The 24,185-nt window shown below is 37.8% G+C and overlaps 1 protein-coding gene across 8 annotated transcripts in view; it reads left to right on the top strand.

Moving 5' to 3' along the window:
• The window catches only part of LOC127618368 (utrophin-like), a 269,333-nt gene that overhangs the window by 200,227 nt on the left and 44,921 nt on the right, over window positions 1–24,185 (top strand). For all 8 annotated transcript variants that reach the window (XM_052090759.1, XM_052090761.1, XM_052090757.1 and 5 more), the window contains 6 exons: window positions 4,496–4,557; window positions 6,483–6,557; window positions 7,083–7,284; window positions 7,655–7,740; window positions 10,885–11,042; window positions 19,506–19,672. In XM_052090759.1, the coding sequence (XP_051946719.1) occupies window positions 4,496–4,557; window positions 6,483–6,557; window positions 7,083–7,284; window positions 7,655–7,740; window positions 10,885–11,042; window positions 19,506–19,672 (750 nt within the window). The remainder of the gene's footprint in view (window positions 1–4,495; window positions 4,558–6,482; window positions 6,558–7,082; window positions 7,285–7,654; window positions 7,741–10,884; window positions 11,043–19,505; window positions 19,673–24,185) is intronic.

Below are 24,185 nucleotides of genomic sequence, written 5' to 3'. Positions count from 1 at the left end.
GCAATGTGGAAATTGGTTCCTGAGCAATTTACTTAGTTTAGTAGTTATTATTAAAAAACAATATTTGACTGCAGAATGCTGTGATTGATCAATCACACACAATTAAGAATTCCAAAGTGCTGTACAATAAGTGAATTCACATTTACAATAATTAAATATCCATCCATCCATCCATCCATCTTCAACCGCTTATCCGAAGTCGGGTCGCAGAGGCAGCTGCTCCAGCACAGGGCCCCAAACTTCCCTATCCCGAGCCACATTAACCAGCTCTGACTGTGGGACCCCGAGGCGTTCCCAGGCCAGTGTGGAGATGTAATCGCTCCACCTAATCCTGGGTCTTTCCCAAGGCCTCCTCCCAGCTGGACGTGCCTGAAACACCTCCCTAGGGAGGCGGCCAGGGGGCATCCTTACCAGATGCCCAAACCACCTCAACTGACTCCTTTCGACGCAAAGGAGCAGCGGCTCTACTCCGAGCTCCTTACGGATGACTGAGCTCCTCACCCTATCTCTAAGGGAGAAGCCCGCCACCCTTCTGAGGAAGCCCATTTCGGCCACTTGTACTCGTGACCTAGTTCTTTCGGTCATGACCCAGCCTTCATGACCATAGGTGAGGGTAGGAACAAAAATTGACCGGTAGATCGAGAGCTTTGCCTTTCGGCTCAGCTCTCTTTTCGTGACAACGGTGCGATAGAGCGCGTGCAATACCGCCCCCGCTGCCCCGATTCTCTGGCCAACCTCCCACTCCATTGTCCCCTCACTCGTGAACAAGACCCCGAGGTATTTGAACTCCTTCACTTGGGGCAATACCTCCTTCCCTACCTGGAGTACGCACTCCATCGGTTTCCTGCTTAATTAAATTATAATTCCTTATAATTAAATATTTCTGTTTCAATTTCTTCACTTTGATGGGGCTTTTAATAATAGATCCGGTTAAACAATCAAACATTTGAGAGTCTGTGTAACGATTAAACATTGTCATTTTTGGTAGTTAACCTGTAACGAATTTTTTTTTAATGAAACTGTTGTCCTTTTTGTTCACAATGCTTCTTGTTCACAATGCTTCACACCACAGACAGCAAAATCATACTCTCATCACCAGTTCAGTTTGCTTTAAAGGCACCATTCACATATAAGCCCATTTTCAAAATTAATACGAACCGCTCTTAGATGCTTGAAAGTCAAAACTCCAAACACTCCAAAAGACTGACAACCTGACAAACTTGATCTCCACCACCACTCACCAACTTTCTCACACAAACAAAACAAGACTTGCTGACTCAAAATAATCAGAGGCATTAATTGAAGAGTTTAAAGGGTCAAACACGTCAGACCTGCTTAAAGAGAAATCGGAGAGACAGAGAGGGGATCAAAAGAAAGAGAATGTGTTAAGAATTCTGTAGATAATGATATTTTTCTAATTCCAAACACTGTTTTGTGAATATAATAATTTCAGTGTAGTTCATGTTTATTTATCAGGGTGTTTGTTCTGAAAGATGCTCTTTGAACTAGAGAGAGAGAGAGTGAGAGAGAGCAGCTAATCCTGCAAGCAGCTCAGTTTGGAATGAAACACATCTCGCCTCCCTTACTGTATATGTGCCCTCTAAATGAAGATATGAAGCATGTGGTTGTAGGATATAACTAAGCAGTTATTTGCAGTTTTATTGCAGTGCTTTAGACCTTTTTAGCAAAGGTTTCATCATAATTGTGATGAGGAGTAAATATATTACTAAACAAAAAAACTGCACACATTTTAAAACTAAAAAGAAGACAAAATGTTGTAAAACTTTTTACCTTATTAGTCTCTTGAGATGTTCTCTCTTTTACAAAAGCTACAGAAGGCTGTACAGGTGTAGTCCAAAAACCTGAAGAAAATCAGCATTTTTCAAGCCATAGGTTCCTTCAGGATTTTACTATGGGTGTTTATAATGGCAGTTTTGGATGTAGAGTAAAATAAGGCTATTTTTGGCTAATCCAGTAAATTAAATGGATTCATCTCAATAAGTTAGTTTCTCTTTGTATTTGAACTTGATGGACTGCTCCCATTACAGTCAACAAAGATGTTTGCGACATGGTTTGCAGAGTAGACTCTGCTTGGTGCTGAACCCTTAAGTGCATACTTTAGGTCATTAGTGACACGGGACCTCATTTCACCCCCTTTACCTCTTCCAGTTTTTTAAAGTTATGCCCCCACCTCTATAGTATTCCTCAACCTTTCTCTTATGAATAGCGTAACAATAAAAAAAACAAAAAAAATAATAAAATGTTATATATATATATATATATATATATATATATATATATATATATATATATATATATATATATATATATATATATATTATACATGCCTAATTAACAAAAGTGTATAGGGTTGTTAATGGCCTGAGATATGTTGAATACAGGGCATACCGAGTGACTCCAGTCAGGCTTCTTAAGCAACTAATTGGCCCGGTTGCTAGGATGGGTAGAGTCATGTTGGGTTAACCTACTCGTGGTTGCTATCGGTGGGGCACATGGTGAGTTGTGCATGGATGCCGTGGAGAATAGCATGAGCCTCCACGTACACTAGGTCTCCGTGGTAATGCCATCAACAAGCCACTTGATAAAATGTGCAGATTTACTGTCATACACGGAGGCAATTGAGAATCGTCCTATGCCACCCGGAATGAGACGAGTCACAACTCCACCATGAGGACCTAAAGGGCATACTCTGTGTTTGTGCTTCCATATTTGTATGATTATTTCAAAGCTATACGACTTATACTATCACAGGATATCTATTGATTTGTTTATTACAAGACAAATGAGTACTATATTTATACAAATGACTACTATATCATGTGGATTTTCTATGCAACAATTGTGAAGTATAATTATCAGTTATAATTTACAGACAAAACAGCATGATGAGAGTGTGATATTGCTTTTACATAATAGTTCACAGAGTAAGTAAATAAAGGAAAAACAAGAGAGAGAGAGAGAAAGTGACATTATGTGATGAACTGTGTCTGTCGCGAGTCACTAGCATTGATGAACACTCTATAACTGTTAGTTTAACTCTATTCCTCAGCTGTAGTGTGGTAGTAATAGTAGTACACAAACTCAAGCAGAGTGATTCAAGCCAGTGCTGATATGTCCTTTAACAGCACTCTTGGAACGCCTCTCGCCTAATCAGATTCGAGCACCGGAACTAACTGTTGTATAAAACATAATAAATTCATTTATTTAATTGAATTGCCTTGAAAAAGCTGGGCATCATGGTGATCCATTTGTGATAGATGTACATGCCGGGTTGCTAAATCATGCTGCAGATATACCACAGTATAAACACTGATGCCAGCACAGTGAAAATGACCTCTCATCAGCTTGTGAATGGAACAATAAGATTTACCCTAAACCTGCTGACAACATGTCTCAGCATCCCTACCGAACTTCCATCTCTCTCTCTCTCTCTCTCTCTCTCTCTCTCTCTCTCTCTCTCTCTCTCTCTCTCTCTCTCTCTCTTTATCTATCTTACCTCTAAACAGAAAAATTGTGAGAGATGTTCTTGTTTAGCTTGTATCAAATCACTATATCTTTTAGAGGTAGACAGGAGCAAATGAGAGAACAGATCAGGTGAGCCATGTGTCAGCTGTCTCACAGATATTCAGATACAATCAATCAGAAATATATTTTTAGGCAGAAAATATTCCATCGGGAATTCTCCAAGTATGAATTTCTCCCACTTATAATGCTGTTTATTTGCACATACAGTCTGCGATGTTTTAGTGCCCGACTCCGTAAATGAATAATATAAAATAGATAACGGCAAAACCATTCTGAATACAATCTGCTATACTTTACTGGGAAGCCTTGGTTCTCTGGGAAATGTACCATGTGACAACACTACTCTGAGCACTCGTATATACGTATATTCACTGTTACACCTGAATAATTGTAACTTTTTTGGCCATCGAATTGAAAATACTCTTGAAGAAATGAAAATTGGAGGAATATTATTCAGACTAATTGTATCTGAGCTGATAAGCTCAGCCCATTTTTAGGTTCCCCTCTTTCATGCCAATTCCCATTATACATTTTCTATTTCTATGGATGTGACGGACACAGAGGAGAGAATGTAATGTTGTGTTAGTGAGGTCACTGAAGTGAATGTTTCTCTAAGGACCTAGAGGGATCTGTCCGGCTGCATCTGACCCAAATAAAACGAAAAATATAGCATAAAGAAACCAGTCCACACACACACACACACACACTGATTTAAAAAATATCTTCCTTTTTCTGTGTCCTCTCCCTCCATTTCTCTTTTAGATCTATATCTCATCCATTTCATCCCACCTCTACCATCCAAACATTTCTATTGCTCTTTCTCATTCAGCTCATTCAGTCCTCCACATCCCCCTTTCATCTCCCCCAAAGACATTTTTGTGTTCGCGTATAGCTCAAGTCATATGGGCATAGAGACTCAAAGTCACCCTCTTTCACTTCTTTTCTCCAGTCATCAGAATCAGTCAACATGCTGGGACCATCCCAAGATGACCGAACTGTATCATTCACTCTGTAAGTGTCACAAACACACACATACACTCATTCACATCTTATCAGGTCTTGGAGATCCACACAGCTCTTGAGACCTGCTGTCAGTGAAGGTTTGTGTCCATGAGTCTCTGTGAGACAGGAATTTCAGTATAAAAGACTCTGTTCACACCTGCTTTTAGCACCTGGTGTTAACACTGTCAGGTGAGACGATCACAGGGAAGTCAATTTAGTGTATCTGTCTGTTGTAAAAGAAATATTTTATTTAATCTGCTCATTCCGATTTTTTTATTTCAATGAATCAGAAGGGGCACTATGTCACAAATAGGGATGTCCCTATAACGATACTGGTATCGGGTAAAAATGCTCATGTCCTAGTGAGGTTATTTAACATTTAAAAGCGGTGATATAAAGAGATAAATAGATAGTTTGCACATGCAGTGTTTTAAATGTGATTGCTTGTTAATGTGTGCGCAGCCATTGTTGCGCAGGCAAAGAAACACAAACTGCTCATACCTTTAGAGATCCTTGACTCATACATGAAAACCTTCATGAGCATCACATACACTGTTTATAGCAGATAACAGCAGGCAGAGCACTAATTCGCTTTGAGTTATATACAGACTACATATTTATTGATTTATATAGCAGCCTTTTGTGGTATAATAATCACTGTGATTCACGTAGCGACCTACTTTTCTGGGAATCTACTGTCAGAGCTCTACAGAAACACTTCAAAATAAAAGCTCTGCCAAAATAAAAGCTCAATTTTAATGAAAAAAGTTAAAAGTTATGACACTAGATAGTAATAGATCACTACTGTATAGTTATGTCATATTCACTGTTATACTACTACTAATAATAAAGCAATAGTAACTGTGTTATATTTAAGCAGTGTTTAACATTTGTGATGCAAAAATAACTCCAATTTTGTATTTAGGATTGTGCTGTGAGGTTCTGTATAAAATCACTTCATTTGATAAAAATCATACAATTTCATGTTAAAATTTATGTTATACTTTAATTTGATTAAAGTGTTAATTTATTTATGTAAACAATTTTGATGATAATATTGAAATAAACTGGTGATTTTGAGTTCAGAAAATAAAAACCTGTATCGGGCTCTGTATCGGCGAGTACAAGAAAAAGTATTGTCACTCGTACTCATTCTTAATAAATGGTATTGGGACATCCCTAGTCACAATGTTTTACATCATCACAAAGGGGAGCATCTCGGCTTTCTGATGACATTAGATTAAGCTTCTAGTCCACTCAGAGGCCGAGATATTCAAAGAAACAGTGAACTGAATTTAGACTGAATGTCTATGGACGAGTTCATATGTAAGGGCTAAAATGAATTAGAGCACACATACATTTCAAATCAGCATTTTGTGACTGAAGATGATAGAGGAACAATTTATTTTTCTCGTACTTGCTGAAATCTAGTTGAATAAAATACATATTTTGGACGGCGATGGTGTGAACAGAACCAGAATTACATGCTTACAAATTTAGAACAACAACAAAAATCGGATAATTTTTTAAAATTCTGTTCATCATACGATTGTAAACACAATATACAATTGTATTTATAAATGATTGAGTCTTTTTTTATTGTAATTGGTGAGATTTTGAGAGTAAAGTTTGAACCAATTCAAAACTAGGCATTTTTTGTTTGGGTTTTTTGTACATTAAATACTTATTTTGTTAAATGCAAGTCATTGTATTTAGTTAAATGTCTTTAGACCATATCATTTTCATTACATTCTGAAAATTGTGAAAAATTTTGCATTATTTAGGGTTTCAACATGTCACCCACCTCAGTTTTATTTCCATTGTTTCAATGATTTATTGAATGTCGTTTGTTTGTTTTTTGTATATTGCTATATTGATGCTATTTTAAAAATTTGTTAGCTACATTCTCACTTACATTTTCTTTTTGCCTCTAGCTGACCTCAACAATGTGCGATTTTCCGCATATAGAACTGCCATGAAGATCCGCCGCCTACAGAAAGCACTCTGCTGTAAGTGTGTGTGTGTGTGTGTGTGCGCGTGCGCGCGTCTTATGTGATTAGAGCTGCATCGTTGCCTTGTCTTACTCCATTAGTTCAAATAATTCAGAGAGCCCCAATTAACAGCACAAAGAGAATTTAAGAGTGCATGTGCATATGTGGTATCTTCCCATGTCTCCATGACTCATCGCTCATGTCCTCCTCATTTGCATGTTTGTTTGTTTTTTGAAGTTAATAAGCCTAATTAAGTATTAACTGGATGCAGCAAATATATACAATCTTTCGCTCCAGAGATGAATAGTGTTGATCGCTCAGGAACATTCACCAATCGACAACTGACAAATCATGTTTCTTCCATGCCAATCTAAGTTTTTGTCCTAACCAACCACAACCACAACAAATGGCTCACGGCAAGATGCATTTCGCTTTCAGCGAGTACACAAAATTGTGTTGACGCTTGAAAGTTTGGCAGTGGTGTAAGTGTCTGATGTTGCTGTCTCTCTCTCTGTCTCTCTGTCTGTCTCTTTTTTCTCATAGTGGATCTGTTGGATTTGAGTGTAGCTCAGTCGATGTTCCAGCAGCATAAGTTGACAGTGAACTCTCAGCAGATGACGGTTCCTGAGGTCATCAACTGTTTGACATCTGTGTATGACGGACTGGAGCAGGAACACAAAGACCTGGTCAATGTCCCACTGTGTGTGGACATGTGTCTCAACTGGCTGCTCAATGTCTATGACACGTATGTCTAACACTCACTTACACATCTATACACTAGAACCCCCTATAAGAAACTAAAGAGGATGTATCTTGTGGTGCATGGTGCCTGTTTAAGGGTTAAAAAATACATGTTATTTAAAATCAAATGATCGTTTTATTCAAGGTAAACCTCAAAAATATAGTAAATCAACAACAAATAGTAAATCCGTAGAAATAATGCCTTTAAAAATATTAAATTAAATGTATTATCCTGTGACAGGGTTTATAAAGCTAACCTGAATCATTATTAAAAAACACTTGACTTGGAGTGTTTCATAGCATTGTGGACATAACTGGATTGTATGACTTCTTATTGCTGTCGCCTCTTGTTCATTATATTTTTTGGGTTACAGGGGACGCAGTGGAAAGATCCGAGTACTGTCGATGAAGATTGGCCTCCTCTCTCTTTGTAAGGGTCACCTGGAGGAGAAATATAAATGTAAGCTCTTAGGTTTAACTAACACTGTGTCCTAACTGGGTGCACCACGATAAAATACAATAAATTACATCTCTTCCATGTTAATCTGAGCTTCTGTCCTAACCTGTCATGATGCTCAAGACATTTTCACAGTTACTTGGTTTCCATTTCTGCACTTTCTGCACCATTTTGTTAATTTTACATTTGAAAAACTGGCACTTTTATATGGCCTTTCTAGCAACTTTTTCAAAACAATATCAGTGTAACAGAACTGATGCAAAAATATTAAAAATTTAAAAGTAAATAATACAATAAAATATAAATGTAATTCATATAAAAAGCATACATTACCATTAAAGGTGCAGTATGTAAGGTTGAGAAACCATTGTTATTAATGGCACCTGTGGCCGTTAAGTGAACTGCAGCCAGCTACCTGTTGCTCGTGATCGCACTTGTGCACACACTACATAGGGACGTGAGCGAGCGAGCATTAGCCAAAACAATGATGTAACGTACAAAGAGACTGAACGGGATCCACCGGCATCATGCTGACAGATGAGGTAGCATAATTAAAATGACACAGTTATGATTGTTTTACTACAAACTATGAGACTGCATATTATATTTGACTCTCCAGTGCTGGAACAGGGCTAAAATAAAGTGTGCATGTAGGTCTGAGTATGCGAGACTGTAGTTTGAAGTAATCACTTTTCTTTGCATGATACATTGACTGCATTTATACGATAGCCTATGTCAGCGCTAGCTAGCTAGCCAGCTTTATCAATAGCTGTTAGCTAAATTTGGTGGATGATGACAGTAGATGTTTATAAAATAGACTGTACATTATGAATATGTTGACAGAATTCAGTATTGATGTGATTCCATCACAACTCCATGCGCTATTGATTTATAATTATAGATTGTAAATGTTTTCTGTGTAACCAAGTTACATTACACGAATGAATGGGTCTTTTATCTTTAACATTGATTACATAGATCAGTCTTTATTGCACTATATTTCACATGCTCTGCAGTTATGTAAGTTTACCTGTCCAATAAGAAGAACGGCAATTCAGGGTTGGTTTTGATTCCCAAAACCGAATGAAGGTCATTCCATGAATCAAATCCCCTGCCGATGTTCACTCTTGAGTGGTGGTGGTGTAGTGGTCTACGCATATAACTGGAAATCAGAAGGTCACTGGTTCGATCCCCACTGCCACCACCATTGTGTCCTTGAGCAAGGCACTTAACTCCAGGTTGCTCCGGGGGGATTGTCCCTGTAATAAGGGCTCTGTAAGTCGCTTTGGATAAAAGCATCTGCCAAATGCATAAATGTAAAATGTAAATGTTTTTGCTCGACCATGATCACATTTCCGCTTAGCCAGATGGGATTCAGTAGATAAATGTTTTTTTGGCTTACTCAGAGTTTGAGTAGGAGTCAGTGTTTTACTGGTAGCCGGACGTTTGCTGGATTCCATCTCTAAGATAACATTACCTATTGTTGCAGTTTATTGTTGCTGTTTAATGGCGGAAGATAAGCACCGAGGCAAGGCTCTCGAGAACGCGCATAAACTTCACATCCTTTGGATTTTCCCGGCAAAACCTACCCGCTCCCTTCACATGAAAATCAGTCAACCTAGGAGGTCCGGGAAGGGCTCATTGTTTAAGTTGCGTTACAAGCCGTTCACACATTGGCATCTAAAAAGTAAAAAAGTTACAGCGAAATTACATTTTGTCTAGTTTATAGAGTTTATAGAATCTAAAATGTACAATATTTTAAAGAAAAATTCCTTTTTGTCTAATACAGTTTTACAGAATATATGGCAAGGTAACAACATTTAAACATTTAACAGCATTTTGCAGCAGTGTTCTTAGATTTGTTTCCCATTTTAGATCACTAAAATTTGTAGTATATGCTAGGTTGAAGTATGCTAGGTTGTCTCGCCCACCTTTAAATTTCATTGGTCAAAAATCCTGCTCCATAGCAGAATATCAAATCTGTTCTGACTGGCCATCATTTTGTTGCTTTGTACAGCAATTCAGAGATTCTTCATGCTTCATTCTTCATTATTGTTGTTATTGACTGTTGAGGTTTTTGTCTTATAATTTGAATGTACTGTACGACGTATTTTGTACCCAAAGGCATTGTTAAATCACAGCTACAAATCCTGAAACTCACCCCCTTTAATTAACTTGTTTATGAAACACCACAAATCCTAAGATGCCCTTCTCCTAGCTTCTTTCAAAAAGCGCATTTGACTGAAGCACAGACTGCTCTCCCATGATGCACCTTGCCACGTAATTAGGCTTTTTGCTCTTTTAAGTTGAGATTCATCTCAGGAGCTCAGGGTTTTTGCGCCTCTGTGTGATCAAATCTCCCAGAACACAAATCCCTTCACGCATTAGTTTAAAGCTACAACAGCGAGCGTTCTCCATGTGTGAAGTACCGTAGAGACAGGAGAAAAATGACATCACATTTGTTGAGATGGAAAACAAGTCTTTTTTTCTACTTTCAGTCAGCAGTTTAAGATTGAATCTCTTGGGTCAGCACTTTGTACTGAGAGACTGACAGACTCACGGGCCGCACAGTTTTTGTTCAGTCACCTTTAGACTGATATAGCACTGGATAATCCACAGAGTGATAGAGTCTCTTTGACATTAGATGTCTTCATGAATGAGAGAATACTGTTCTGAATGGCTGTGATGCTCTAAGCACAATGGTCTTGAGTTCGTGTGTGTGTGTGTGTGTGTGTGTGTGTGTGTGTGTGTGTGTGTGTGTGAGACATTATCAGCTCTGGCAGGGGTCTAGTCTGGCTGTGCTAAGGTCAAATCAGAAACAGAGAGAGACTGCTGTCAAGGACTAGATAAAAGATAATAGTAAAATTACATATTTATCACTAAATTAAGAAGTTTGAGTTTGAATGAGCTGTGTCTGTTTATATCTGTTAGTATATCTGTCTATCTAAATGTCTGCCTGCCTGTCTATGTTTGTCTGTTCATCTGTTTGTCCAATTGTCTATCTCTCGGTATGTCTGTCTGTATATTAGTCTGTCTTCAGATGTATTATATTTGTATTATATTCATGTGTGAGGTTTTTTTTCTCAGTAAAATGTTATAAAGCTCATGATTTGTTCATATTAATGCGTGTTCGTGTATGTTTTTCAGGTCTGTTTAATCAGGTGTCGTCAGCCGGTGATACGTGTGATCAGAGGCAGTTGGGTCTGCTGCTCCATGATGCCATTCAGATCCCCCGACAGCTGGGCGAAGTAGCGGCCTTCGGCGGGAGCAACATTGAGCCTAGCATCCGCAGCTGCTTCCAACATGTGTGTACACTCACACACTCTCTCACACACACACACACACACACACACACACACACACACACACACACACACACACACACACAGACACTGCTCATGATATCCTCAAATTACCCAAGACAAGACCGTGTGTGTGCGTGCGTGCATGCGCGTGCGTGCGTGTGTTTTAATGGTCTTGTGAGCGTTCACATATTTGTCCTCCTGTAATGTTTTACAAGTTTAAATTCAGCAATTACACTGACTATAAATATCCACTTCAGAAAGAGAGAGAGATGGTTACCTCTTTAAATTGTTTGCTGGTTGATTATTGTTATTTTTTTAACACTTTGAGACACTCCATCTGGCTGTCTTTCCCATACAGATAAAAAACACCTTTTTGTCTCTCCATTTGTCTGTCTGTCTGCCTGTCTCTCTTAATGTGTGAGCATCTGTCTTTTTCTCTCCTTTCTTTCTTTCTTTCTGTCTGTATTCCCATCCATCTCTCAGTCTTTCTGTCTGTCTATCTGTATGTCTGTCTGTCTATTTACTGTTTGTCTGTCTATCTATTTACTGTATGTTTGTCTGCATGTCTGTCTGTTTGTTTGTCTGTCAGTCTGTCTATCTATTTACTGTCTGTTCAACTGTCAATCTATCTATTTACAGTTGAAGTCAGAAGTTTGCATACACTTAGGTTGAAGTTATTAAAACTCATTTTTTAGCCACTCCACAGATCTAATATTAGCTTAATATAGTTTTGTCAAGTCGTTTAGGACATCTACTTTGTGCTTGACACAATAAATTTTTCCAACAATTGTTTATAGACAGAATGTTTCCCTTTTAATTTACTATATCACAAATCCAGTGGGTCAGAAATGTACATAAGTTAACTGTGCCTTTAAGCAGCTTGGAAAATTCCAGAAAATTATGTCAAGACTTGAGGCAATTAGCCAATTAGCTTCTTATAGGCTAATAGGATTCAATTGGAGGTGTACTTGTGGATGTATTTTAAGGCCAAACTTCAAACTCAGTGCCTCTTTGCTTTACATCATGGGAAAATCAAATGACCTCCACAAGTCTGGTTCATCCTTGGAAGCAATTTCCAAACACCTGAAGGTACCACGTTCATCTGTACAAACAATAGTACGCAAGTCTAAGCACTGTGGGATGATGTAGCCTTCATACCACTCAGGAAGGAGACACATTCTGTCTCATAGAGATGAACGTAGTTTGGTGCGAATCAACCCCAGAACAACAGCAAAGCACCTTGTGAAGATGCTGGAGGAAACAGGTAGACAAGTATCTATATCCACAGTAAACAAGTCCTATATCGACATAACCTGAAAAGCTGCTCAGCAAGGAAGAAGCCACTGCTCCAAAACCACCATTAAAAAGCCAGAATACAGTTTGCAAGTGCACATGGGGACAAAGATCTTCTGGTCTGATTAAACAAAATTGTTGTTGTTTGGCCATAATGACCATCGTTATGTTTGGAGGAAAAAGGGTGTTGTGGGGGTGCTTTGCTGCAGGAGGGACTGGTGCAATTCACAAAATAGATGGCATCATGAGGAAGGAAAATTATGTGGATATATTGAAGCAACATCTCAAGACATCAGCCAGGAAGTTAAAGCTCAGTCGCAAATGGGTATTCCAAATGGACAATGACCCCAAGCATACCTCCAAAGTTCTGGCAAAATAGCTTAAGGACAAGAAAGTCAAGGTTTTGGAGTGGCAGTCACGAAGCCCTGACCTCAATCTTAGAGAAAATTTGTGAGCAGAGCTGAAAAAGCATGTGAAAGTAAGGAGGCCTACAAACCTGTCTCAGTTACAGCAGTTCTGTCTGGAGGAATGGGCCAATATTCCAGCTACTTATTGTGAGAAGCTTGTGTAAGGCTACCCAAAACATTTGACCCAAATTAAACAATTTAAAGGCAATGCTACCAAATACTAACATAGTGTTTAATAAACTTCTGACCCACTGGGAATTTGATGAAATAATAAAAGTTGAAATAAATAATTCTCTCTACTATTATGCTGACATTTCGCATTCTTAAAATAAAGTTGTGATCCTAAATGACCTAAGACAGAGAATGTTTTCTACATTTAAATGTCAGGAGTTGTGAAAAAAAAAATAGTTAAAATGTATTTGGCTAAGGTGTATGTAAACTTCTGACTTCAACTCCATCCATCCATCCACAATGGCAGCCAATAGTTTGTAATAATGTACAGATTTTGCTGTTTCAGAAGGAAATTTACTTTAATTCACCAAAGTGGCATTCAACTGATCAAAATTATATTCAGGACATTATTGAAGAATATACAATGCTCGAAATTGCAGATTTTTTTGGAGAAAACTTGAAGGTTTCATTCAAAGGTGTGCACTACAGTCTTCAAAGACAAAGGACAACTGGCTCTAACAAGGCCAGAAAGAGATGTAGAAGACCAGATGTACAACTAAACAAGAGGATAAGTACATCAGAGTCTCTAGTTTGAGAAATAGACGCCTCACATGTCCTCAGCTGACAGCTTCATTGAATTCTACCCGCTCAACACCAGTTTCATGTACAACAGTAAAGAGAAGACTCAGGGGTGCAGGCCTTGTGGGAAGAATTACAAAGAAAAAGCCACTTTTGAAACAGAAATTCAAAAAGAAAGGATTTGAGTGGGCAAAGAAACACAGACATTGGACAACAAATAATTGGAAAAGAGTGTTATGGATCTTAACCCTCTGGGGTCTGAGGGTATTTTGGGCCCTGGAGAAGTTTTGACATACCTTGACATTTGTGCTTTTTTCAGTTGCTTAAAAACATATTAATGGCTAAAGTCTGATAACACTGTATTCAGCACAAACTTGGCTACAATAAAATGTGAGCAACATGCATGTACAGGTTTGTATTTTTGAGAAAATAACTTTTAGGCATGGTTTTTGAAAAAACTACAATTTTATGTCACTGAAATAAGGCCATACAACACATACTAAACATTTGACCACAAGACATTTGAGAACTGGATCTTGTAGCCATGTGAAATGTGAAAACCATCCTGATCACTCATTCATTCAAAACAATATAGTAATTTAACTTTTGTAAGACAATTTTAGTGTTGAAAGCTCATATGCGAGGAGGCGTGAACTACCATGAAAATGGAGGTCATTTACACCTGAGAAGACAAAAGACCCTCCCCTGGGCCCATCAATGAGGGATGGAGAATGAATGTGAGGAGACTTAATGATCCAAATCAAGTTTTAAGTTAAAAGAAGAAATCTGACTATACATTTTCTTTACATAAAGACTTTACTTAATTTTAGAACTACACTACCATTAAAAGAAGTCTCTTCTGCTCACCAAGACTGGATTTATTTGATCCAAAATACAGAAACAACATTGATATTCTGAACTCTTTTTACAATTTAAAAGAACAGTTTTCTATTTGAATATATTGTAAAATGTAATTTGTGATCAAAGTTGAATTTTCAGCATCATTACTGCAGTCTTCAGTGTCATGTGATCCTTCAGAAATCATTATAATATGCTGATTTTCTAATATGGGCATATTTAAAGTGCATTTTACAAATTTAACCTGAACACATATTTGCAAGCACAAGCTTTGTTGATTATAATGAGCCATTATAAACACTAGATAAAATATAATCTAAACATTCATATTATTTTTATATCATATCATATTACATATCATATTTATATTATACAGCATACAATTTAAATACCTGCTTTAGCCGAAACAGCATTTAAATGTAACTAAAACTTGCTTATTAGGAGTCATATTTCAAATACTCTGTCAATACTCTGAATCCTGGCTGGCAAGTCTGGAAACAGTCCCACTAGTAAAATATGTACGTGTTTATATAAAATAGCATGTCAGCTAATGAAAGTTAATTGACTTACTCGTCCAAAAATTTATCCTCGGCTGGATCAAACGTTCATCTGAGACCCGCTCTTCTTCTGAGGAAAATGTTAACTCTTCCTTAATATCCTGGAGATTCCTTGAATGTGTATCATTACAAACATGCAGAAAAGTTGAGTTGTGTTGTTTACATTAAACCTCACAGTCGGGGGCGTGTACATTTGCGTTGATCGTCTCAGCACATTAGCGTATGAATGGCGTGCTCTGCTGGTGGGTGGGATCAAATTACAGATAATTAGATAGCCTAGTAAAAACTGTACATCACTTTGTTTCAAACAGATTACATTGCAGGAGAATATTTGTTTTAAATCTGAAATCTGACATTTTAAGCTTTCTTTAGACATATGTTTCATGTTTGTGTGATAAGTATTCGCAGAGTTTCAGTTCATTTTAGTGACGTGTTTCTGAAATATGCTCGTGAACACAGAGACTGCTGAACGCTCACCCTTTTTATTTTCTTTATTTTACAAAAGCACAAGATTTTGTTGTTATTGTGAGTGTACATAAATAAAAGTAGACCCATTATAGTCTCTAATGATGTCTTACACTTATCTGTATGCCCCAAAATTACGGAGAATTTTAAGTTGTTTCTGCTGTAATGACGAAAATATCCAGCAGGACGCGCCGGCGCGTCCGTCAACCCCAGAGGGTTAACCCCATTGAGCTTTTGTGGGATCAGCTCAGGGCTGGAATGGTAATCTGGCATACCTGGCATTTTCCCGGTGGGCTGACACACTTTGGACCAATCAGGGGAGGACTGTCCATCTAGAGAACCGAGGGATCCGGTGGGTTGGCCATGAAACTAAGCTAAAATGAGCCTCTGCATTATGCAGAATGGACCACAAAATGACGCCGCGATATGCAGAAAAGAACAGCAAATTTTTCACACTATTAATGTCCTGACTATACATTGTGATCAGTTGAATACCACTTGGGTCAATAAAAGTCCCAATTTCTTTCCATAGGAGGAAAATCTGTATATTATTCCAAACTTTTGGCTGCCATCTATCTGTCTATTTATTTACTGTCTGTTCAGCTGTTCGTCCATCCGTCTATCTCTCTGTCTGGCTATTTACTGTCTGTTCATCTGTCCGTCCATCCATCCATCTGTCTGTCTGTGTGTCTACACTCACCTAAAGGATTATTAGGAACATCATACTAATACTGTGTTTGACCCCCTTTCGCCTTCAGAACTGCCTTAATTCGACGTGGCATTGATTCAACAAGGTGCTGAAAGCATTCTTTAGAAATGTTGGCCCATATTGATAGGATAGCATCTTGCAGTTGATGGAGATTTGTGGGATGCACATCCAGGGCACGAAGCTCCCGTTCCACCACATCCCAAAGATGCTCTATTGGGTTGAGATCTGGTGACTGTGGAGGCCATTTTAGTACAGTGAACTCATTGTCATGTTCAAGAAACCAATTTGAAATGATTCGAGCTTTGTGACATGGTGCATTATCCTGCTGGAAGTAGCCATCAGAGGATGGGTACATGGTGGCCATAAAGGGATGGACATGGTCAGAAACAATGCTCAGGTAGGCCGTGGCATTTAAACGATGCCCAATTGGCACTAAGGGGCCTAAAGTGTGCCAAGAAAACATCCCCCACACCATTACACCACCACCACCAGCCTGCACAGTGGTAACAAGGCATGATGGATCCATGTTCTCATTCTGTTTACGCCAAATTCTGACTCTACCATCTGAATGTCTCAACAGAAATCGAGACTCATCAGACCAGGCAACATTTTTCCAATCTTCAACTGTCCAATTTTGGTGAGCTCTTGCAAATTGTAGCCTCTTTTTCCTATTTGTAGTGGAGATGAGTGGTACCCGGTGGGGTCTTCTGCTGTTGTAGCCCATCCGCCTCAAGGTTATGCGTGTTTTGGCTTCACAAATGCTTTGCTGCATACCTCGGTTGTAACAAGTGGTTATTTCAGGCAAAGTTGCTCTTCTATCAGCTTGAATCAGTCGGCCCATTCTCCTCTGACCTCTAGCATCAACAAGGCATTTTCGGCCACAGGAACTGCCGCATACTGGATGTTTTTCCCTTTTCAAACCATTCTTTGTAAACCCTAGAAATGGTTGTGTGTGAAAATCCCAGTAACTGAGCAGATTGTGAAATACTCAGACCGGCCCGTCTGGCACCAACAACCATGCCATGCTCAAAATTGCTTAAATCACCTTTCTTTCCCATTCTGACATTCAGTTTGGAGTTCAGGAGATTGTCTTGACCAGGACCACACCCCTAAATGCATTGAAGCAACTGCCATGTGATTGGTTGATTAGATAATTGCATTAATGAGAAATTGAACAGGTGTTCCTAATAATCCTTTCTGTCTATCTATCTATCAAATGCCTGTTTGTCTCTCCATTTGTCTGTATACCCATTGTCCATATGTTCATGCAGCTGTCTTTTTCTCTCTTTCTTTCTGTCTCTGTCTGTATTCCCATCCATCCATCCATCTATCTATTCAGTTTGCCTACCTATCTGTCTGTCTGTTCAGTTTATCTGTCTGTCTATTTATACAATTCATCTGTCTGTATTCAATTAATCTCTCAGTCTTTCTGTCTGCCTGTCTATCTATTTACTGAGTCTCAGAACCAGCTGACTCAAGGGACTTTTTTGTTCAGTTCTTGGGTTCTTAGCACTTTAAAATATAGCAATTCTGTGGGACTTGAGATCTTTTTTTTTTTATGGATAGTAGTGATCAATGGTAACTGGCCTAATTCTGCTCTACATGTGTGTTCTTTATAATGTCAAGATTAGTTTGCAGAATTCTGTTGGATGTTTTTTCCATCTAGTGTAGTTTTGATCAGTGAGTGGACCCCACACCTCACTCCATACAGTGCTTTGGGCAGTATAAAACTATTAAAGATATTACACTAGATTTAAATTAGGTAATTCAATATTATAGAACTTAATAATGTATAAAGATAGACATTATTAAGTTCTAAATATTTAATCTTTTGGTCTGTTTCTCTCTCTCTCTCTCTCTCTCTCTCTCTCTCTCTCTCTCTCTCTCTCTCTCTCTCTGTCTGTCTGTCTGTCTGTCTGTTGTGAATTGTTCCCCTCACAGTGCAGCATATAAAGGCTCTTTGTCTTTTGAAGAGACAGATTGATGACAGCAATGTCTAAACAAGAGTGGATGATCAGAGTACAAGATCCAATCAGAACTGACTTACAGGATGAGAAAGTGCCTTAGAGGGACATCACTGCCGTAGATTAGAGCAAACAGGAAATAATGGATAGGCGTGATTGTTAAAGCAGGATGACTCATTAGGACAGAGAGTTGAGAGACATGGTTGAGGAAAGACACATGAGTGAAAGGTTGACAGACAGACAGGACAGTGTCTCACCTGAAGCCATTCAACAGTCCTTCAATACTGATGGATGGATGGATCCACCCAAACAATATTCAGTCTCTCTTGCTTTCTTGTCTTCTTGCTGCTCGAGGGTCTGGCTTGTTTTGTTTGGTCATGGCTCAGAGGTCAGAGCTGTGTGTGATGTTATCACAGTGCAAAACTCCAGAAAACCATTGTCATAGAGTGTGTGTGTGTGTGTGTGTGTCTCAAGTGACTAAATCGTTTGTCATGCTAAGTGGCATTTAACAAATTATCACTGCTAAGAATGTAGTTTTTATCAGGGACATTAGAAGAATTCATACCAAAATTGGTTTGTTAATATTTAATTGGTTAAATATTTTATTTACTATAATTGAAATGTGAGGAGTTGTCCTCCATTGTTAATATTCTGGTTTCAAAGCACGTTGTGATGCCTGTTGTCGAATAAACCACAAAAGATTATTTGACTCGTCTCTCAGTTGGCAAAAACAAACACAAATCTGTAAAAATGTTAACTGTGTTGTAATCAAGTAATTCATTATTGTAATCTAAAAACTGTTTTAGTCAAAAAAATTACAAATTACATCTTAAATTATTGTAATCAGATTACAATGAATTACTATTTTTCTGAATTAATTACTTTTAGTGTTTGAGAAAGTAACTTCAAAGTAAAGTAATACTGTAAGTAATCTGATTGCTTTTTGATTATGTAATCAGCAATGCAATCTGATTACATTTCTGAGAATTAATTAGTCATGTGTAGTGGATTACTTTTTTGAGTAACTTACCCAACGCTTTCACTGTTATAGATTAATTTTTTGATTAGTGCCCTAAAAATAGTGTTGAATCTTAAATGTTTCTTCATTTCATAAAACAACGTTTCTTTGTTTTTTACATTTAATCACAATCCTAAAACATTCTGTTTATTCCTAAATTTAAATTTGATTTTGAATCTGAGATTTCCAATATGGACTCGAAGTTTTGAAGCCCGCTGCAGTTCTTTGAAAACTCCGTCTTCATTCTAATATTTATGAGGCTGTTATATCTCTATAAAAGCAGCCATGCGATTGACTCATTTATGGTGTTCTAGTGGGAAATTGTTCTAGCTGTCATCTTGATTTCAGATGTGCTGCGTTGTTTGAGTTACTCTCCCATGATGTTTATGGGTTTTCTGAAATCCTTCTCTGATTGGCTGCTTGTGTATATCTTTGTTCTCAGGTGACCAATAAGGTAGAGCTGGAACCGAGGCACTTCATTGATTGGATGAGGCTGGAGCCTCAGTCTATGGTGTGGCTTCCTGTCCTGCACAGAGTGGCGGCAGCAGAAACGGCCAAACATCAGGCCAAGTGCAATATTTGTAAAGAGTTCCCCATCGTCGGCTTCAGGTATAGTATATATGCACTAGTGTTGGGGAGTTGTAAACTTAACTACATTTTGCAGTAGCTCAACTATTTTTGCAATAGTGTAACAAGCTACATTTTCCAATGAGTAGCACTTTAGTGTCACAAAACTATGCATTTTTCACATTGTATTGTGAACGCAACATTGAGCTGAGGGAGTAAACAAACACACTCACCTCAACCGTCCTCTCTCTCTCATGCAGCACTGGGGAAACAATGAATCGGTTCTTTCGGGCAGTTCATGTAAAAATATAGATTCCCTTATAATTAGTGTCAAAAAATTGTATTACCTTTTTTGTTATTTGACATGTATCTATAGGTGTAAATAAGCTGTCTCTGAAAAACTGCTTTTGTTTTGTTCCCAATCATTTCAATTGTATCTGTTGATCCAAAAAAGCAATCAAAAGTTATAACATTACAAAAATGAGTCCAAAAGCCTCTCCAAACAAATAAAACATAATAATTGTACATTAGAACTAATTACATATGCAATCACAACAATGACTAAAGGTTTGCATATCATGGAGACATGAGATTTCACAGAATGAGTGCCTTTTGAATCGATGAGTCTGCATCATTGAGTTTGCGTCATTTATTTGGCGCCATCTACTGGTGGCCATATGTAACATTGTGCTTCATGTGGATTATCTAATGATCTATATGCATGTGTGTGGGCTTGTTTGAAAGATAATCACCTCCTCTAAGTGATGGTATGTCATATTTTATGTTCCATTTATATCTAGCTACTTCTTGTAAGTAGCTTGTAGTGTGTGGCATACTACTTTTTAATAAGAGCTTGACTGTAGTTCATTAAGTTAGCTTGGGAAGCTACAGTTTCAAAGTAGCTTCCCCAACACTGATATGCTCATGTCTGTTATTGAAAATGATGCCACACATAAAAACTAGTAGGGACAAATATTTGTCTTAACTAATTTCAAAAGAGTGTAAACTAAATCAAAACTATAAATGTGCACAAAATTACAATTAAAAAATGACTTAAAGGTGGGGTATGTGATTTGCAAAACGGCCGGCAGATTTTGAAAATACACAACTCTAAGGTCCTACCTTCTCTCCTCCAACGCTGGCCGTGACTCCACCCATTCGAAAAACATGGACGCGCAATCATGCACGAGCGAAAACTCAGATGCGCAGTGTTCTAGCAGTGTTCTAGACTCACTAGTCAAACAGTGCATTCACCTGTCAGACAATTTTTCAGAGCAAATTGTTGACACAGCAGGAGGAGGGGTTCGCATACCACTCTTGAAAGGTGTAGAGCTGATTTTCTCATAACTGTAAAAAAAAAGAACATCGCCAGCCCTGGCGTCTGTACAGCGGTCTTCTATTCAAAACAGGATTCATAGAAATGTGGAACAACCCCACTAGCACTATAAAAGCTCTATTCTCCATACATAAATACAATCGCTTCCTGTTACTGGGTCACGAGCTTTGAGTATGCGCATCGAACGGGACAAGCGCCAGGGTGGTGGGGGAGGGGGCATGGTACGACCGTTTGATTGACACATTTTCTGTCCAATGATTCTAGATGGTCTTGAAAATGATTGGCTGGAGTTTTTCGAGTCCTGCCCATTCCACAGATGATTAAATTGCTTAATTTTCATTTCAGTGCTTCTAATTTACAGCCAGTAAGTGGGTTAGGAATAGGATTTCAAGTTATTTTGAAAAAATGGTCAAAAAAGAAAATCACATACCCCACCTTTAAATTGTTTGTATTTTCAATAAGTGGTGTATGGTCTGCTTTAATGAATCCCTCAAGGATGACTTTAGTCTATCTGTGTTTTCTGTCAAGAGGAAACTGGACAATTAGATTGGTTAAACAACCAACCATGATTCCCTTCCCATGAATAAAGAATGTCATCATAGGCAGATGGAACAATTTGTAATGCTTAAACATAAGGGATGAAATACTGAAACAAAATAAAAAACTAACCATAAACTAGTAATTTTCCAAAGATACAAAATCAAAACTATTTCTGAACTATAAAAACTAAAGCTAAACTGAAATTGAAAATGCATGAGGAAATCAAAATAAAAGCTAATGAAATCAAAACTTTAATATCCTTGATATACACACACGCAACCACATTATCATGTAGATTGCAAATATCTGTAAGGTTGCCTGCAGGTAGAGTTCTAAACAATAGACAAAGTGTAATATCTGCTCAGATCTGACAGATTTAGCACACACACAAACGCACAAGGATGCGTGCAGTGCTGTCTGGGAGAGGAAAGGTTAGATTCACTCCTGAGGCCCAGCATTCATCTAAATGTCAGCATGTGATAAATACGATGGAGGGAGAGACTGGAGAAAGAAATTGTGGGATAGAAAGAGAGGGCAGCCGTACGGGCAGTGCCGTTCACTCTGCTCTCTGATCAGCTCTGTCATTTGACAGTTCTTAAAGTTCAACTGTAAATTAGGGCTGCCAAAGTTAATGCGTTATTGTTGAGATTAATAAACCTGTTAACCTGAACCCTCCTTTCAAACACAAACACAAGAAATGACATACCCAAACTAAATTCGGTTGCAGTTCATAAAGCCTTTGGACTACAGGCACAATTGTGGTCTCTTTTGAAAGAATACACAACAAGTTTGTTTCCAAAGTCATATTAAAGTCATAGAGATGAATAGTAAGAAAAGCTCAAATTATTTATTGTACAGTAATTCGCAATATTTTTGCATAAAATGAAAAAAGTGACACTTTAACACCATTAAGTAAAGAATATTTTTACACACATCATTAATTTTTTAAAACATTTTTTTATTAATTAATGTTTAAAAACATGGCAAAGTGAAACAGAACAGTAATGCATTCAACAAACCTGTCACCACTACACATCTGTGAAGTTATAGAAAATGAAACAACACCTTAAGACGTCTGTCAGCCAATCAGAATCAAGAGATGAACAATGCTGTGTTATAAATGTATTAAATACATAAACACACACACACACACACACACACACACAAACAAAATGATCCTGTAACCGGACTCTCATTTATGGTGAAAACTTTTTATATTTGATTTACTTAGTTATATATATCTGTAAATCAATGCATAATTATAATTTATTATTAATTAATTATACATATTTTAATGGCACTTTAAACATTAATCATTTATCCTCAAGTACACATATGTGGATGTTGTTTTTTGGCTTCACTATACGCAACGCTTAATTTAAATTCATTTAAACGAACTGATCTGAGTTCAGGAGACTCTGGGCTGACAGTAAAGGGTTTTGACGTATGGAGTCATGTGGCTTAACAACATGGCACCGACCACAGCATCGTTTTTGAGAGAAACTGCAACAAAACTACATTTGATAAGAAAATGAATGATGTTTTTACACTGAATGCTGTTTGAGTCAAAAGATTAGAGTATCTAGTTTCATCCTATTTAAATTTTTTTAAATTAAATTTGAGCAATTTATCGCAAAACGCCACACTGCTAAACACAGCGCACAATAATGTGTACTCAAATGCATTTTTTCCCTTAGTAATCCTCTATTTACTGTGCTTAATCACAGGATGAACCCAGCTTTGAGTGCAGACAGATAGCACACTGAAGGTTAAGTTATTCACTAAATAGGGAGCAAGGGAACAAGTGCAGTCAATCCAAAGTTCCTACCAAAAGTTCAGTTTCAGGCTGCAGATGATGTTTGGATTACTCAATATGTTCGCCAGACATTTGTTTTAGGTGCTACCAGTTACAAATCAAAAATGGAAATGGAAAAAGCACACAGAAGTTATTATCATTGGGTAATAATAAATAGGGTTGTTTTCTTACCTTAAAAATTACAAAAATATGTGAACTCAATTGTGAACATCTGTTGATATGCAAAATTCATAATTGAAGATGAATTCATTAAATTAATAAACAATTATCATAATTCATTGTAATTTTATGATAGCTCTACTCCATGTAAACACATACAGCACTGTAAACACAGGGTTAAACATGCGGATCAACAAATGTATAGTCTTCGAGTTTATGGAATATTGTCAGTAACCGTAGTGTACACTGTAAGGTGGGTGATGAAGTCTCTATGGAGTGCTCACTTTGTGCTGTTGTCACTATAGGGGGTAACCTGCTCAAATGTCATGCATGCATACATAACGGCCATGTATTACTGCTAAAAGAGCCAGTCGCTCACTAAGTCACACTAACAACCTCCACTTCCTCAGACCTGACCGCATCACGCCGGACATCATGTTTCTGATATGCTTCTCTGAGGCAGACCTCACTGGTGAGATTCAATGGGACATTTGACAGAAGAGAAACGGACTGTGTGCTGTCAGTGATGGATAGCAGAGTGGAGGACTAAATAGAACGAGACAGTGGAACAGCGTGAAAGAGCGTCAAACTGGAGCTATTCCGGCCTTTAAAAGAACTTTTTTCATGGTAGTTGATAGCAACTCTTTCTCCGCAAATGCCATGCAAATTATAATAACTGTTTAACAGATTAAAAGCTGGTATTT

The sequence above is a fragment of the Xyrauchen texanus genome, chromosome 25 (assembly GCF_025860055.1).
Source record: "Xyrauchen texanus isolate HMW12.3.18 chromosome 25, RBS_HiC_50CHRs, whole genome shotgun sequence".
Classification (NCBI taxonomy): Eukaryota; Metazoa; Chordata; class Actinopteri; order Cypriniformes; family Catostomidae; genus Xyrauchen; species Xyrauchen texanus.
Note: the sequence above shows the minus strand (reverse complement) of the source record. Positions and strands in the feature narration are given on the sequence as shown.